General features: G+C 34.3%; 1 protein-coding gene across 6 annotated transcripts in view; it reads right to left on the bottom strand.

The window, feature by feature from the left end:
• Positions 1 to 18,135, bottom strand: part of LOC126778806 (P protein-like) — a 58,576-nt gene that overhangs the window by 8,273 nt on the left and 32,168 nt on the right. For all 6 annotated transcript variants that reach the window (XM_050502490.1, XM_050502493.1, XM_050502491.1 and 3 more), the window contains 7 exons: positions 15,874 to 15,934; positions 13,886 to 14,021; positions 13,255 to 13,400; positions 7,755 to 7,947; positions 6,045 to 6,193; positions 5,572 to 5,775; positions 321 to 436 (listed from right to left, as the gene is read on the bottom strand). In XM_050502490.1, the coding sequence (XP_050358447.1) occupies positions 321 to 436; positions 5,572 to 5,775; positions 6,045 to 6,193; positions 7,755 to 7,947; positions 13,255 to 13,400; positions 13,886 to 14,021; positions 15,874 to 15,934 (1,005 nt within the window). The remainder of the gene's footprint in view (positions 1 to 320; positions 437 to 5,571; positions 5,776 to 6,044; positions 6,194 to 7,754; positions 7,948 to 13,254; positions 13,401 to 13,885; positions 14,022 to 15,873; positions 15,935 to 18,135) is intronic.

Below are 18,135 nucleotides of genomic sequence, written 5' to 3'. Positions count from 1 at the left end.
GAATAAATACATATAAACAAACATACTTAATCAATCCTCATATTAGATACATATATATATTTTTAAAGAATAATAGCATTGCTCTTTTTTTAAGCGTACAGCTTGTGTTAGGAGTCGGCAAAGAAGAGTCAATTGCATCACGAGACGGCCCGTAAACTATTGCAGTTTACGGGCTGTCTCGTGATGTAAAAGTCTCAGGTTCCATCTTAAACCCTTCTTAGCCTTTTTTCGACTGACTCCTAACAGCCCTACGCAGACCCAAATCGAGATAGAATAACCGACTGACTCCTTACACATAGAATAACGAATAGACTACTAACCTTATAGTAACCGGTGTCATCAAGAGCACAGTGGTGACATTGTCCAGGAATGTTGAAAATATAGCCGTGAAAAAGCACAGTGTGTTGATGAGTGGCCAGGTTCGACCGCCGGTCATCTGGAATAAGGTAATGGCCGATCAGTTCGATTCGGAGATAGATACATCGGATAAAGATAGTGTAAAGGGTTTTGTGTTTGCGCACACACTTGTGAACTATAAAAATAACCTGCGCAGTTGGCTAATCTTTCTTGAGATTGGCCGCAGTGGCCGAAATCAATCTAGAGGAATATTAATTTAACGATACATAAAAATATACTGCTGTTTAAACAATTGCTATTCTTGCCAGAATATTGAACATCCAAAACTGTAATTAATACGAGTATTGTGTACCTCTAAAATAATTACGTAATAAAGCGTATGTATCACCTTAAGTTAGTACAAAGTGCTACCAGTACCAAGTACCCACAATCTTTATTAATTCTAGACTGAGATGTAGTACAGTAATGTTATAGTTTTGTACTGTACTAAAGTATGCAACAAATTACATTATTCATTCAGTTTTCGTTAATAGCGTCTTCGTACTGTACGGTATACAGTACAAGACGAACAAAAATTCTACTGGTATAAGAATACCATGCTCTGCGGTGAAGGAAAACTTTATCGTGAGGACAGATAGACAGTAAGCACAGAGACTATGTACTTCGGTTTGAACGAAACGATAGCGCGATTTAAAGTACAACTAACGCCATCTAGTTGTGAAGTGATTAAGCCATTTATATTCGTTCTTACTCTTATTGTATGGTTAAAATAAGTGTAATACAAACTTTATTTTATTTTCAAAACATTTATATTACAAGTTTTTATATAATTTCACATGTTAGTACGTTTGGATCAAACCTTGGAACGTTATTTTAAGTTAATTATCGAATGGAGGAAGCTGAATTTTTGGACTACAGTTCAGTTTAGTATATAATTTTTAATATTGCCGCCTAATAGCACGTTTTTTTATTAACGTATTTTTATTAATTTATGTAACAGTGAATGTAAAGATATTATATATTAGGATTTTTATCAGTTTCCGAACATATGAATTATTGACAATGCATTCCTTTATAATATATATTTTTTTTATTGAAATTTAAATAAAAAAATATTGCGAAAGCACTAAACATAAATTAAAAAAATGATTTTACTTAATACGTACCAGTTTAATATAATAACTTATATCATAAAAAAACCGCATTTAAGCACTTTTAAATTTAATCTTCTGTATTATTTTTATTTTCAAATCAATATATATATAAGTCGAGATAGCCCAGTGGTAAGAACGCGTGAATCATAACCGATGAACGTGGGTTCAAACCCGGGCAAGCACCTCTGAATTTTCATGTGCTTAATTTCTGTTTATAATTCATCTCGTGCTTTTCGGTGAAGGAAAACATCGTGAGGAAACCTGCATGTGTCTAATTTCATCGAAATTCTGCCACATGTGTATTCCACCAACCCGCATTGGAGCAGCGTGGTGGAATAAGTTCCAAACCTTCTCCTCAAAAAGGGAGAGGAGGCCTTAGCCCAGCAGTGGGACATTTACAGGCTGTTACTACTATATATATAATATCAGTGAGCCAGTGTAGTTACAGACACAAGGGACATGACATCTTAGTTCCCAAGGTTGGTGGCGCACTGGCGATGTAAGCAATGGTTAACATTTCTTACTATGCCAATGTCTATGGGCGAGATCACTTACCATCAGGTGGTCGTCCGCCTGCCTATACTATTAAAAAAAACCGATATAGTCACTCATTTTCAATATATATAATAACTCCACGCTTTTAGAAAATAAATAATCGTATTTTATCGAGTAGAACTAAAAAGCTACTAATTGGATAGCAATTGTGGCAAAAACAAGTTTCTGTATTGTGCCGTTTGCCGTTGTTATCGCCCCTTTGCGTTTAAATATGTAATAGGGACAAGCATTTTCAAAAGAACGCGTAACAGATTAAAAATACTAAATAAAAAAGTAGCACTCTGTCACTGTGATTAGATTTCATCCATTGTGATTTTTACTAGCGTCAAAATACATAAGTATAACACATATATGTGAATAACTTAGAAAGAATGCAAGTTTTTAAGGTAATATTCGTAGTATTTTTTAATTTTTAGTTTTAAAAAAAATGTTTATTTGTGTAATTTAATTTAGAAGTCATTTTAGCGTTCAAGCATTATAACCGCCATTGTATCAATTACAATAATTTGGTCAATAAAGTATATATAACGTTCTCTTATTCCAAGTATTTTGTCACGAGTATATTTAAGTCAGTCATCCATGTCCCAAAACGAGTATGGAGTACAGCCTATATCTCATTTTAACTGACCTGAGGTAGTCCTTAGTTCTGTTGAACTATTAATATATTAATAACATAATTATAATTAATTAAAATCAAGTACATCACACATTTGATTTATGTATATATATAAGCGAAATACCACTCATCCAGAGATTCCCGTAACTTATCTTTCCTCCCCGACGTAATTCGGATTTAACGGAATTCCCATACTAAAAACATTCTGCCGACCCGTGCGAGAACGGGTGTGATTAGCTTAAACTAAACATAGTTCATTATAGACGTCTTTGTACTATACAGTACTAGACGTTCAAAAATTCTATCGGTATAAAATACCGTACTCTGCGGTGAAGGAAAACTTAATCGTGAGGACAGAGACGAAGCATCTCAGACACTATATGGTTAGATTTATACGAAACGATAGCGCGATTTAAAATACAACTAACGCCATCTAGACGTAAATGATTGTAACTATTTGCTTGTGTTTGTAAATGTTTTTTTAGTTTGTTTTAGGTCTTAGTAAAATGAATGATTTGAGTAATTTATTTTTGTATTCTTGATTTAGATTTTATAATTCCCAAAAAATAAATATTTTTAAAACAAAGATAGACTAAACTTTGTGTGAGTTTATATTCGTCCAAATATTTTTTAATTATTTGTTACTGAAAATATTGGCAATACCAATAGGCAAGTTTGAAGGACTGCTAATTTTAATAAAAAATAAACAATTTATTTGTCTGTCTACTTTTCAAATTACAGATAATTTTAGAAGTTATGTTAGTCATCACTAGATGGCGTATGTATATTAAGATTATTTTTGAAAACTCCGTATTTAAATATTAAGTTTTTTATTTAATATCTTCATATTTTAACCGCTTTGTCGTTTGTGATCGTATAACTTCTAAACTACTTGACCCATTGATTAAGGTCGTTTTATATTCATACAATCTAATTATTTATTGTCATAACGATAGTTGTGCTATTGTCCGATAGATGGCGCAGTATTTATTATATGTCATTGTCTTTTTATGCGTATCAAAATATATGACTTAGGAATTCATAATATGTATTTTAAATAGTGTAATGCAAAAACAGTTAATCAAAGAATTTGAACCCGTTAAGTTTGTGGTCGAGTTATTAATCAAATTTATTATTCTTATATATTACATGGTTAGGCAGTATCTACTATGAAAGGCAATCCAAATTACTCAAGGCAATTAAGGCTCGATGTATATTTGGTCAAGTAAAATGATTACCTAGACCTGAATCTGTTGTATTTTTGTTAGTCAAATTTTAAGTAAAAACATTCGACAAAAAAGTTAAGGTGCATCTATTAGATTAATAAATTATTTTATTTCAGAATGCAGATTGCATTGCAGATAATTTTATAACTGGCTACTGGAAAGATATTCTTAGCGAACAACGAAATTTGTCGTCGGATAACGCAAACGTTGTATAATTTGGTTTTATGTTTGGTAGGATCTTTATAGCGCGATGTAATGAACTACTAGCGACATCTATCGTACAATAAATTTATTAAAAAATGTTAAATTATAAATATCGTATTTTTTAAAGAAATATAGGTATAATGAATATCTTGTAATAAAATTATAAATACTTTAATTCAATTTTGGGTTTATATGGTATCTAATTCTACTTCCAACATATAACCGTGTTTTTTTGCGAAGTCAGCTAAAAGGGCAATGTCCTGAGTGGTAACGCACAGATTCAAGTATGAAACAGCTTTGAAAAATTAAAGAAGACCGTTTTGTTTTGTTTTGTTTTAAAATGCAGAGGCGAACTGAGAAAGGTTTTTGCGTTAACATCTCCAAACCGACGCGTTAAAATTGTAATGATTTTTTTATATCGAAGATTACGTTTCTGAAATATAGCAAACGTCTTACGCTACACTTATTAATATTTTTTTTTATACTTTATATTATACGGACGAAATAGATTTACGTTATATATATACGCATATAGGTAATTATCTACTTTTATACATATGTTCTAAAATTACTATAAATCAACCGACATCGCGAAAAAATAATAATAAAATAGTGAAATATTACAAAATTAACAATAATATTAAGATAAATAATAAAAATAAATAAATTTAAACTACCTTTCAGACAATAGATTAAAAATAAGTTAAATAAAATAAAGTTATCAATTATGAATTTAAATATATATAGTTTAATAGCTGCAAGGTAACCCTTCCCGCTTGGATTGGGCACAGTTAGCCAACAGACGGTATAACCGGTATAGGCTGGAATCTATAGCATTTTGGTACGGGACGGTTGGCGTGGTTGGTAGATACTTGCCTTTCACGGCGAAGGTTGTGGGTTCGATTCCCACCCAGGACAGACATTTGTGTGCATGAACATGTCTGTTTGTCCTAAATCTGGGTGTAATTTTTTTTTTTTATAGAATAGGAAGGTGGACGAGCATATGGGCCACCTGATGGTAAGTGGTCACCAAATGCCCTTAGACATTGGCATTGTAAGAAATGTCAACCATCGCTTATAGCCAATGCGCCACCAACCTTGGGAACTAAGATTTTGTGTCCCTTGTGCCTGTAATTACACTGGCTCACTCACCCTTCAAACCGGAACACAACAATATCAAGTATTGCTGTTTTGCGGTAGAATATCTGATGAGTGGGTGGTACCTACCCAGACGAGCTTGCACAAAGCCCTACCACCAGTAAATTTAAGTTATTTGTATAAGTATGTATTTGCAAAAGAAAAGTAGTATATATAGTATCAGTTGACTGGTTTCCATAGTAAAAGCTCTGCTTAGTTTGGGATCAGATGGCCGTGTATGAATAAAGTTCCAGGATATTTATTATTATTATTATTTTAACCATTATTTTTTAACACATGAATAAATACAAATATTCCTTACCTCAAAAGCCACGACCGCTAAATAATCAAAGAGACCCGTTTCCGCCAATATGGCGACCAGAATCATCATACTAAACAGTAGTAACAAAGTCTCCATGTCAAGCCAAGAGACGAGTTCTGGTAGGGAAGGCCTGGCACCACTAAGTGCTAGCACTGCGACTCCCAGGGATGATGAAAGAATAGCCGCTATGGTTCTGTTCACAATCTGTTAAAGATAAGAAATCATGTTGATTAATGCTGTAGGCTTAATCTTAACCGAAGATTTTGGATGCTGCGGATTCTAACCCTGGTGGTCTAACCTTGACCACTGAATATTCATGTACTTTATTTTGATGATGTGATGAGGGAACCTACATGTCGGATGACATAGCAGTAGGTGGAATAAGCTCCAAACCCTCTCCTCAATAGAAAATGAGGTCTTAGAATAATTCAGGGGTCCATGATCATCGAATAATAGAAATGTTTAAGGGTTACCTCGAAGATGATCAAGACGTAGAGTACACCAAGCAAAATGGTGGCGTAGATGATACCGTCCTCCTCCGACAACGGGTCGAGCTGGTAACTAACCGTCAGTGGTACGGTTTTGTTGCTGGTTGTACTAATACGCAGCGATATGGAGCTTTCTGAAAGTGACAAAAACAATAAACTTTACGAAAAATTACATACTTATTTTCTATGTTAGTACTTAGTCTGTTTTCATTTCACGCAGGGTATTTTATCCAAAGATACCTGAGTTTGGATGGAACCAGGTTATATTTGATTGTTAACCACTAAAATATTTTGCGATGGCCTTCGTTAACACGGTTGCAAATGATGCGGAATCGCTTTTACGTTCCGTAGCAAATATTTGTCAACACAATAATTACAAGTGAAGAAAATTAGGTAAGTTACCTGAATCTATCAATACTAATTACCTATTTTACAACATGAGGCAGCAATGTTCATCATTAAGGATGCTGTTCGCAATCTATCAGAGGTCCATTTTTTGCGCATTGACGCGTAAAAGCACTTGCACCGTCGCGAATATTGTAAGATATTTGAAAATGTATTGATAACATCATGATTTACTTTTTACCAGCTTTTATTTAATGATAAGAAAACAATTTGACGGCCGTGCAACTAGGCCATATGATGGTAAGTGATCACTACCACCTATAAACTTTGTCGCTGTAAAAAATATTCAATACATAGTCAATTATATAGTCAAATACATGGTCAATGTACCACTACCCTGAGGGGACTAAGATGTTAAGTCCCTTGTGCCCGTAGTTACACTGGCTCAATCGCTTTTCAAACCGAAATACAACTATATTGCTGTATAGCGGTAGAATATCTCAGGCGGGCTTGCACAAAGCTCTACTACCAAATTTAGTAAAACTAGCATTTACTGTCGATGACAAAACAATCTAGTTTTATAAAATTGTAATCTGTTCCAAATGTCTGTTTTTTTTTTTGTAAACGTTATTTTTTATCTTTACTTAGTATTGTAATTCACGGTTAGAAAAAATATTTTACGGTTGAAAAATAACAAAATATAATTTAATTCATTGTAATAGTTTTTATCGTATTTTAAAGTAGTTTATTGTCTTATTTACTTAAGACGATCTAAAACTATAAACTCATTTTAAATCCGACTCAAGACGTATTATTTATCTTTTAAATATCAGTGCGGTGTTTTATTAACTGTCGTACTTTATTGCTATTTATTATTATAATTATCATAATTACATATATATATATATATATATATATATATATATATATATATATATATATATATATATTTAAAAAATGTAAAATAGATCTGTACACCACCCTACCACTATTTATCTCATGTCCTTCACCCAAAGGTTGTCTGGAAGAGATCGCTCTTTTAGCGATAAGACCGCCTTTTTTAGATAATACCTTTTTTGTTTGTGTTTATAATTGTATGTTTCTATAACTCTTCTGGTGTACAATAAAGCATATTCTATTCTATTCTATATTTTTATTAAGTAATATATAAGTTTCACTTATATATTACTTAATAAATGATTTCATCGTGATTAAAATTTATTGATACAGCTAAGAGACTTTATCAAATCGCTATATACCAGTCTATCCCATTATGCCCCAGTCTATCCCATCACATACGATGTTGCCCCAGTTATATTTTATTCTATTTTTAAATAAATAATAACTTACCATTGTTATAATTTAGCGTTGATATATTATTCGCTGTATCGATGCGGCCGGAATTTCCTATGTTCAACGTCACAGGGTTATGTTTACTTGGCACGTGGTTTTTATCAATTTTCAGCGTATTAGAATCGGATGCACTGGGTGAGAAGTCTATTACGTCATCGGGTTGGAGTTGGATAATCCATGGGGAGGAATCCTGGAATTGTTGGAAAACACTTTTTAATACAGTATTGCTATTTTTATTTCTTATTTATTTAAAATTGGTAGGCACAGAAGCCACCTCATGGTAAGTCACCTCGTCCATAGACATTAGCACTAAATGATATATTTGACTATCTATTATATCGTCAATGTGGCAGCAATCTTGGGAAGTAAGTTTTACCTTATGTATGTAATATGTACACTGGCTTACTTGACCTTCAAACCGGAAAACCACAATACCATGTATTTATATTTGGCTTTTAGCCGTTGTCAAACCCATTTCCTTGACTAGGTTGTTGATGTAGTGACCGATTGATAAGACTGCAGATCCCGAGGTCCTGGGTTTATTAGGTTGGTTTGTCCTCAGTAGCAGTCCAGGTTTCGAAAGGTGTTGGTGTTCATTTTTTTATTTATTAATTATGTCCCTTGGACCTGAAGTTTTACTGGCTCACTCATCCTTCACAACAATACGGGTGGGTTATAACTATCCCGACGGGCTTGCACAAAGCCCTCCCACCAATATAAATTAACTAACTCATTTACCGTTCAAACCGAACACAGTTATAAAAAGTATTACTATTTAGCAGTGAGTGTACCAAGGCTGGGCTAACTCTTCCATTTAAGGGAGGTTTGGAATTTATACCACTACGAAGCTCTAGTACAGGTTGCTATACACATGTGGCAGTTTTTCATTAATCACATAAAAGTTCAGTTGTGCTAGACCGGATACGAACCCTTACGAATCTTCGCTTAAAATCCACGTGTTGTAACCACTAGGTTATTGGAGCTAATTTCTGTGTCATATGTTTATGCCTTTGCAGTATTTCATATCTTATTTAAATCATTACATGAAAAATCACAAGAATAATATAGATTATTGAGATATTTTACTACCGAAAAACAAAACCCTTTTAATTTTGCCGTCTCTAAAATTTTCCCCAAAGGTTTATTAAGGGTCCAACTGTCCAGGAGTTGTTCTGTTGAACAAACGTGTGCGCAGGCTCAAGATAACTATTCATTATCAAGCAATCTCATAATCCAATGAGTCAAAGACGACAAGACCGGAAAGAGCTCAGGCGCATCACCACTACCAACTTTCAAACACCATTTTGGTAAAGAGTGCTTTACAGAAACTGAAAACGTTTTATTGGGCACTAGGCTGGAACCGATAACCTCAAGATCTACAGCCTAATAATCCAGCAGCTAGATAAACGAAGAACCAAATACAACTTGAATAATTAAAAACAAAAACAATCTCGGAACTTCCCTTTCAAATATTCTCAGTCAACACGATAAATGATAACAATGCAATCATAAATATTTATGAACATGTATGTCTGTTTGTAAACACTATTGTCCCTCTTCAGCTATCAAACGTTTTATGACTGAGTGAGCGTTTATGTGAATTTATTTGTAACTATTGCAATGGTATAAATTATTCATAGGAATGGTTTAATTCGAAATCAGAGGCAATGTATTTATATTAGCTTCCGCCTGCGGCTTCGCCCGTGTTAACGCTCATTTGGGTAGTACACGTAAAAGCGTAAGAAACAAACAAAAAATACAAAAAAAAAACTTTCGTATTTATAATATTGGTAAAGATTTATAACTTTAAAGGTTAAATTAAATATAATAATTATAATAATACCCTGGGACATTTTTCACACACGGCCATCTGATCCCAAATTAAGCTTGTACAGAGCTTGTACTATGGAAACTAGACAACTGATATACTATTTTTCTTTTGTAAATACATACTTATATAGATAATTACACCCAGACTCAGGACAAACAGACATGTTCATACACACAAATATCTGTCCTGGGTGGGAATCGAACCCACAACCTTCGGCGTGAAATGCAATCCATCAACCACACCAACCGGCTCGTCTGTATAAAACTACCGACTACATTCAACAAATGTCATTTCTCATAAAATAAATAACATAAAGGCATAATAGGCAGACATTGTACGTTCGTACATACAATGTCTGCCTATGTCCGTTTTGAACTATAATCTATAGTAATGTTAAAATTATATCAATCGACTGAGTTTTTGCGCGAATCCGAAACAAAGAAAATTGATTATTATTATTATAAAAGGGAATTTACCTCTTATTTAAGGGGTTATTTTTTATTTTAAATGGAACCCACTCATCTCTCTATAAACGCCTCCAACGTTGCGAAGATATCAGAATTGTGAATAATATTATGAATAATTTTTGATTCAAATTAAAACTATGTATTAAATATAGATTCATGATTTTGTAAATATGGCCTTGTTAAGTTTTTATAATGTGTGGTATATAAATTATCCCACTCACTAGTGGGATGAGGCCTCCCCTCATTTTTTCATATACATGTGCAAGGTTTTTATCCGACGCATGCAGATTACGTCACGATGTTTACCTATTACCTTCACCGGTGAACACGAGATGAATTATAAACACAAATTAAATAATTTCCGATTTGAACCCGCGATCTTTAACAAGATTCGTGTGCACCACCAATGGACTATCACATCCCAGATACAATAAATATTAATGATTTTATTAGTAATAGACGTACACGACTCGCCTATAATGTATTGTTTGTTGAAAATAACTGAAATCGTGAGCGCTGTTTGTTATTCAGTAAGCAGAAACACAGCCTTATGTTATAAACATACAACAAATTATTATTGAATAAGAGTTCTATATCCAAATGACTCTTTGGTCTAGTTTGATTATACCACTGCAAATACTGGGCAATAAAAAAAAACGCTCGAAAAAGGATTGTTAGTGTTAGTATTCCCGAGCCTCGCAAAGCGCATCTACTCGTTTCCCCCACTTCGTTTGGGGGAATTTGGGGCTCGCCGGTGTTGTAGAAGCCGGGATAATCACTAAATACCAACTGTACCCATTCCGTCTACTGGGAGGCACCACGGGAACGCTTACGCACGCGTACGCTTATTTCCTGATAAGTTGGTGTTTTCAAATCCAGAGTAAACAGGTTCCTTCATTATAAAGGTACCGTTCAGGTAAATAGTTAGTAAATAGTTCAACATCTCGATATGTAAATAATAAGGACAATATTTTGTGCGAGTAAATAAAACTAACACATATTTATTTATTTTTATATACATATCTGTTAGGCACATAGGAATTAATAGTATTTAAGCAAATAATTAAGCCGAGATGGCCCAGTGGTAAGAACACGTGAATCTTAACCGATGATCGTGGGTTCAAACCCGGGCAAGCACCACTGAATTTTCATGTGCTTAATTTGTGATTATAATTCATCTCGTGCTTTACGGTGAAGGAAAACATCGTGAGGAAACCTGCATGTGTCTAATTTCACTGAAGTTCTGCCACATGTGAATTCTACCAACCCGCATTGGAGCAGCGTGGTGGAATAAGCTCCAAACCTTCTCCTCAAAAAAGAGGAGAGGAGGCCTTTAGCCCAGCAGTGGGACATTCACAGGCTGTTACGGTAAGCAAATAATTATTGCTTCAAACATTTTATCAATTTAAACATAGTACATAATGTATTCTACCATAATTATCCTCGCTTATTTTTTTTATATGATTATATTACGTAAGTGATGACGAAGGAGGTGATCACGAATGCGCCATTACGTTTAATAATGTTTTTGTTTCATAGTAATAATATAATATAAGTGTTTTTGTCTGCCGTTTCGCTGGCATGTATGTCCCCTTCTGTATCCCTGACGCGTATGCAAAGTTTTATGATGATCGGTTGAGTTGATAAAACGTGATAGTGTAACAAATAAACAAACCCATTCGCATTTATGATATTACTAAGAATGTATTTTATAATTTTCGTAATGGTATATGAGTTTTTATTTAAGTCCTTCTTCCAAAACTTTCTCCTAATAGAAGAACAAACCTTACATAATCTTGGCGGACAGGCAAATAATAAGTTACCACCGTGCATAGATAATGGCGCCGTAATAAATATTGAACATTCCTTACATCGCTGATGGTGGAGCATCAGCAGCAGCCATAGATGCTATGTCCCTTGTACGTGAAGTTTCACTATCTCACTCACCCTTCCAACCGGCACACAATAATATTGAGTATTGGCATTTTGCGGTAGAATATGTGACAAGTGATACCACCACAGGCGGGCTAGCACGAAAATCCTACCACCAAGTAAATTTATCTTTGTTTTTTAGTGGGACATTTATGGTGTCACGATAAAAGGAGACCTTCCGAGGCACGGGAGTGTACACACTTCCAACTTATAGACACCGGGATGAGAATTTCTACCGCGAATTTGAGATAGAAAATCTAAATTATTTTTTTTCGGCTCGACCTGGGGGTTTGTGTTCAGAATCACGAGATTTGTGGCCTTATATCTAGCTACTAGACCGAAGAGATAGTCGAATAACATACATAAAGAAATTTGAAAAATAATATAATTGCGAGGCTTCTTAGATCAGAGAGCTTCAGATCTGTACACATTCAACGGCCTGTCTACTGTCTACATCATTGCTTGACATCTAAACTATTTGTACTTCAAACATCAAAGATATTAAACTCAGGCAAAACTGAATACGTGAAACCGCGAAACGAATACTAGTTCCTCAGGCAATAATCACTGTTGATAATTATAATCCAATGTTACAGTTTTCCTTACAACTAAGAATATTATAATAATATTTGTTCTTTAACAGATAACGGAATGATTTCAATAATTTTATAAGGCTCACTTTGTTCTACAACTCTACCTATGATGAGATACTTTGAGTTTCAAATTGTTACTGGTTTGGCTTTGTGCAAGCTCGTCTGCATTGGTATTGCAAAGCAAAGGTGTTGTTGTGTTCTGGCTTAAAGAATGAGTGAGCCAGTGTAACTACGGTAACAAGTGGCACAACCTATTATTTCCCAATATTGGTGACGCATTGGTGATATAAGGGATGTTTATTATATCTTACAGTGCGGATGTCCATGGGTGGTGTTGACTGCTTATCATCAGGCCATATTCGCCAGTCCACCTATCTATTTGAAATAAATAAAAATGTCAGAGCTAAGTTGAAACTTCACGTAGAACGTAGAGACTTATAGATAGTTGATATATAAAAGTATTTAAGCGTGTACAAATAAAGGTGCACTCACTATTTCCTCAATCTAGTGTTGGGACGACATCCCAACACAGGCAGTTCAGGCGCAGAACAGAAATAACGTTTTCTTTGCCCCACCCGGGATTTAAAACCAGAAACGAGACCGCTTAACCAACAATCACGGATTCAATGGAAATATAAATATTATATTAAGTATAAATAATGAATAAATATTACCTGATACGTTTCTTCTTCGCTTCTAGAACCTCGATGTAACCATAATTGCAATATATTTTTGGTTTGGTTGCCAGTCGCATCAGAGAATGGTCCAGACAACGTGATGGAGACGGTGAAGTCGTTGTTGGTTGACTTGAGAAAATATTCTGAAATGATAATCAAAAATAAATAAATGGTAATTGTGATCTGCTTTGCCATGAGATAGTAGTAACACAAAAGTAAAAGCACTAAATTATTCTATTCTTCCAATTACCAAATATATTACTAATTCAATTCTAGTGAAATTGCTTCTAAGTATATAGAAGGAAAAGATAGTACAAGAGTCCTAATGTTACTAATTTCATTAATATTCCAATTTTTTATTTGTTCGTTTGTAACATCTTCTTAGCCTTCAGGTCAATTATTAAGTTGCAAATAGCTATTGGTGTTATTAAATAGATTAGTTGACTCTTAAATGAGGTCTTTGATAGAAATTTTAGAATAGTCAGAAGTTAACTCTAATTACTTATTAGACTATTTGTTGTAGCTTTTTTTTAAGTGTTCATTGTCATCATCAATATCATCCAGAGTTCGCGAACTGCTCACGTCTGAGCCGGCTTTTTGTAATCTACCCATTAAAACTATAAACTACCTTTAATATCTTCATTGTGAACAGCCGTGTGTAGTACCACGTCTGTTTTTTCTCTGTTCAAGAGGAGAGATACGGTTAGAAGCACCCAGCCAGCTATTAAGGCTGATAGCTTGACCACACGAAGGGTTTGATCCAGCTGTTGGCAAACACAGAAGTCCAATCAATGTTAAGAAGAATTTTTGGGAGAGCAAATCTAACGAACGAACCAAACTAATGAAGAGACGAGGGTAGGTTTTATGATGGAATCTTTAGTGCTAAAGGTTTGGGGAACCAAACCCCTCCATCCAAATCCAAATCCCTCTTTTTCTGATTCACAATAAATCTATGATGCTTGAACCCTGGGAAGGAATCGGGTTATATGGGCTTTTAGCATTCGAAGTAACCTCATGATCTGTCTCTCCCGTGCCGTGTTTCGTTCAGGAGAGCTTTTATTAGTCGTAGTACTCAGTCGTAGCTTATGTTTCACAATTTAATAAGGATTGAAAAAATATATACTTTAATCAAACGAGCGTTTTGAATCGTCATATTCATGTAAAACCTCTAAAATAAAAGATGACACAGGCTGGTATCGTTTTAAAAGTAGATACTTATTGTTATGAAAAGACAACACTGAGAATTTTTATGTAAGTATTTTTATGCTACACGTGAAAGGCAAACATTATAAAATAATCTTGTGTTTAACTATTGATCTAACATTATTATATATATTATGATATAAGACTCTCGCTTTCAATTATGTACTGTTTTCTTAAGACATTATTAAAATGTTAATATCTTTAAGTATACAAAAGACAAACGATGATGTTTTAGGATTATAAAAAAGGTCTTACGTGTAAATATTTGTGTTCTCAGTGTGACTTAAAAATAAACGTGTACAATGTCGAATAAATAAACTAATATATTTTCCGTATTTTTTTTAAATATATCGTATTTATTAACAACAAGATTCCGCTCGCGTGATACTCGTGAACTCGGGGTTTTAGTTGGTCTCGGGCTTAAGATATGAAAAGTTGCCTATATTCTTTCTTGAGGTCTAAGCTTGCTTCATATCAAATTTTATCAAAATCGGTTCACTGTTAGTTGAGTTACTAAACTATTAAGTCGATTTTGATGATATTTGGTATGAAGCAAGCTTGAACTTTTTGCACACAACATCTGTATCTACTACTATCTACATACATACATCTGTATCTACTGGTGGTAGAGCTTTGTGCAAGCTCGTCTGGGTAGGTACCACCCACTCATCAGATATTCTATCGCAAAACAGCAGTACTTGGTATTGTTGTGTTCCGGTTTGAAGGGTGAGTGAGCCAGTGTAATTACAGGCACAAGGGACATAAAATCTTAGTTCCCAAGGTTGGTGGCGCATTGGCTGTATAAGCGATGGTTGACATTTCTTACAATGCCAATGTCTAAGAGCGTTTGGTGACCACTTCCCATCAGGTGGCCCATATGCTCGTCCGCCTTCCTATTCTATAAAAAAAAATCTAACAAGCTCACGAAGCCGCGGATGAAAACTAATACACAATAAAAAAGCGAGGTATTTCGATTATGATATATTTGAATTATTCGTGAAAAAAATATATAATAATTTTCATGGTTCTTGCTTGAATCTAAATTCCGAATCGGTGGTACATTTAACTGTGATATGCCGATTCAAAGCGTTATCCTTTATTTCATGAGATCTTAATTTTCACTATTTACTAAGGAGATCAATTATACTAATTTGTAACAATAACAAATCTCTGCTGAATCGTAATTGGGGGCAATTTTACTGATTTAATACGTTTACAATACGTTTCCGATGCTATTCCGATCCGACTTCTACCGAACGGCAACTAGATCTTTGTGTTAGTATAGATTACGATTCAATTCGATGGTCATAAAGTGAGAATTTCTTTGTAGAATTGAACCCGCTGATTACAGTTTTGCGAATGTATTGAAACAACATTCAAAACGACAAATATACAATTTATATTAAAACTAACCTGCTTTTTTCTCAGTGACGGTGTCTTCTTAGTATCTGCAGCTTCTGCTTCTTGTACCAATCTAAAAAGAACATATTTTCATTCTTTTTATGTTATAGTCATACGATATGATGGTATGTGGTAACCGCCGCCCATAGATATTGGCGAATTTAGAAATAATAACTATTCCTTACCTCACCAATGCGCCACCTACCTTGGGAACTGAGATGTTATGTCCCTTGTGCCTTTACAAACACTGGCTCACTCACCCTTCAATCAGGAACGCAACGATACTAAGTATTGCAGCTTAGCGGCTGATGAGTGGGTGGAACCTACCCAGACGGGCCTTTACAATGCTCTACCACCAAGGACATAACATCAGGGAATTTTATTATTTATTTGTTAATTAAATAATATTACTATGTATGATTAATTAAAGTAACTTTTATATTATTGCATGCTGTGTTTGCATCTAGTAGGACACATTTTTTTTTTTTAATCTTATATTTTCATCATTTATGTTACACCTGACTTATTGTGTGGAACGAAGTCTTTATCTATACTGATATTATAAATGCGAAAGTAACTCTGTCTGTCTGTTATGCTTTTACGGCTAAACCACTGAACCGATTTTGATGAAATTCGGTGTAATCGCGCTTAAACACTTAGGAAGGACATAGGCTACTTATTTATGAGAACCTTTTTCCCAACACCAATATTTCGCCCCTTTACCAACATGCTGGTGACAACGTGATTACACGAGTAAATAATTAATAAATAAATAATATCCTGGGACATTATTCACACACGGCCATCTAATCCCAAACTAAGCAAAGCTTGTGCTATGGAAACCAAACAACTGATATACTACATATATTACTTTTCTTTTGTAAATACATACTTATATAGATATTATTACCATCAGGGGGAGTAGAGTCATTTACCCTCCCGGCAAATATATAAAAAAAAAAATATATATTTACACCCAGACTCAGGACAAACAGACATGTTCATGCACACAAATGTCTGTCCTGGATGGGAATCGAACCCACAACCTTCGGCGTGAATATATATAAATAAACAAACAATAACAAACCATTGTAAGAAATTATCAGGATGCACAAAAAACCGGAAAAAATGTGGCAGGTTCCAGAACTGATCATAAAGAGAGAGATAGCCGATTTAAGCGCCGGGTAAGAAAGAGTGGGACAATGATAAGAAAAAACTTGGCGCCGTCCTGTCTCGGTTTTGTGTCGTTATTTTTTGTTTTTATAAATATCTTCAGAATAAGCAAAGTCTATTCATATGAATTCATCTTAATATTGGCGTCGAAAATTAATCAAAACTATATTATATTACATCGTTTGGATATAATTTGGAGATGGTTTTGAAGACACAGAGTTAAACAATACGAAGCAAGCATGAACCCCAAGGCAGGACTGAGGCTTTTAATACCTGTTACCTGTACCTAACCTAACAAACGGGTGCCGCCGCGAGAGCTAGTAGACAAGACTTCAAGCTACTACCCAAAGAGCAGCAACGTTTAACGCAAGTGGAACCGCGTGGAACAGCTAGTTATATATAATTATTCGATTTAATGCTCGTCATATTAAAGGATTTGGTTATTATTGTTTAACTGTTTACTAAGTAAACCGGTTATAAAACGAATAAAAATGTCACAAGTTAACTTAGTATAAAGAGCATGCTTATTATTTACAGATTTCTTCTTAGAACATTCGAGAAGAAATAAATAAGACGCAGAGAGAATGAAAAGAATTCGGTGGACTAGCGATTTGAAGTGCTTTCTGATAAATTCTTGGTACATTCGTAAATCCGATAACTTTGTAATGTGTCGTTGCGGGATTTGATCTGAGGATCTCAGTATCTGTGAACTTATGAGCCAGCCTACAACTTCACCAACGAGTCAGTTATACTCAGTCAATATACTTTTAATATATAATCCATGTATATATAAATACAATACATAGTTTATCCTATAAATAACACTTCTAATTACAATCCACTTATCACATATTCTGCCGCCAACCAGCAATAAGTAAGCCAGGCATAAATATAAATTTAAATATATACAGGCACAAGGCACAATATACACTGGCCTCCAAAAAAATCGACCCACCTACATTTTTTGTAAAAAAGCTATCGTATGGTTTTAAACTACCACATATTTATATGTTTAAGATTGATAATGAAAAAATGCAATTGTAGGATTGTACAAAAACAGAAATAGAGCGCAACAAATAGGTTTTTAGGTAAATATGTGAC

This window comes from Nymphalis io, chromosome 27 (assembly GCF_905147045.1).
Source record: "Nymphalis io chromosome 27, ilAglIoxx1.1, whole genome shotgun sequence".
Taxonomy (NCBI): Eukaryota; Metazoa; Arthropoda; class Insecta; order Lepidoptera; family Nymphalidae; genus Nymphalis; species Nymphalis io.
This window is presented reverse-complemented; position numbering and strand designations above follow the sequence as displayed.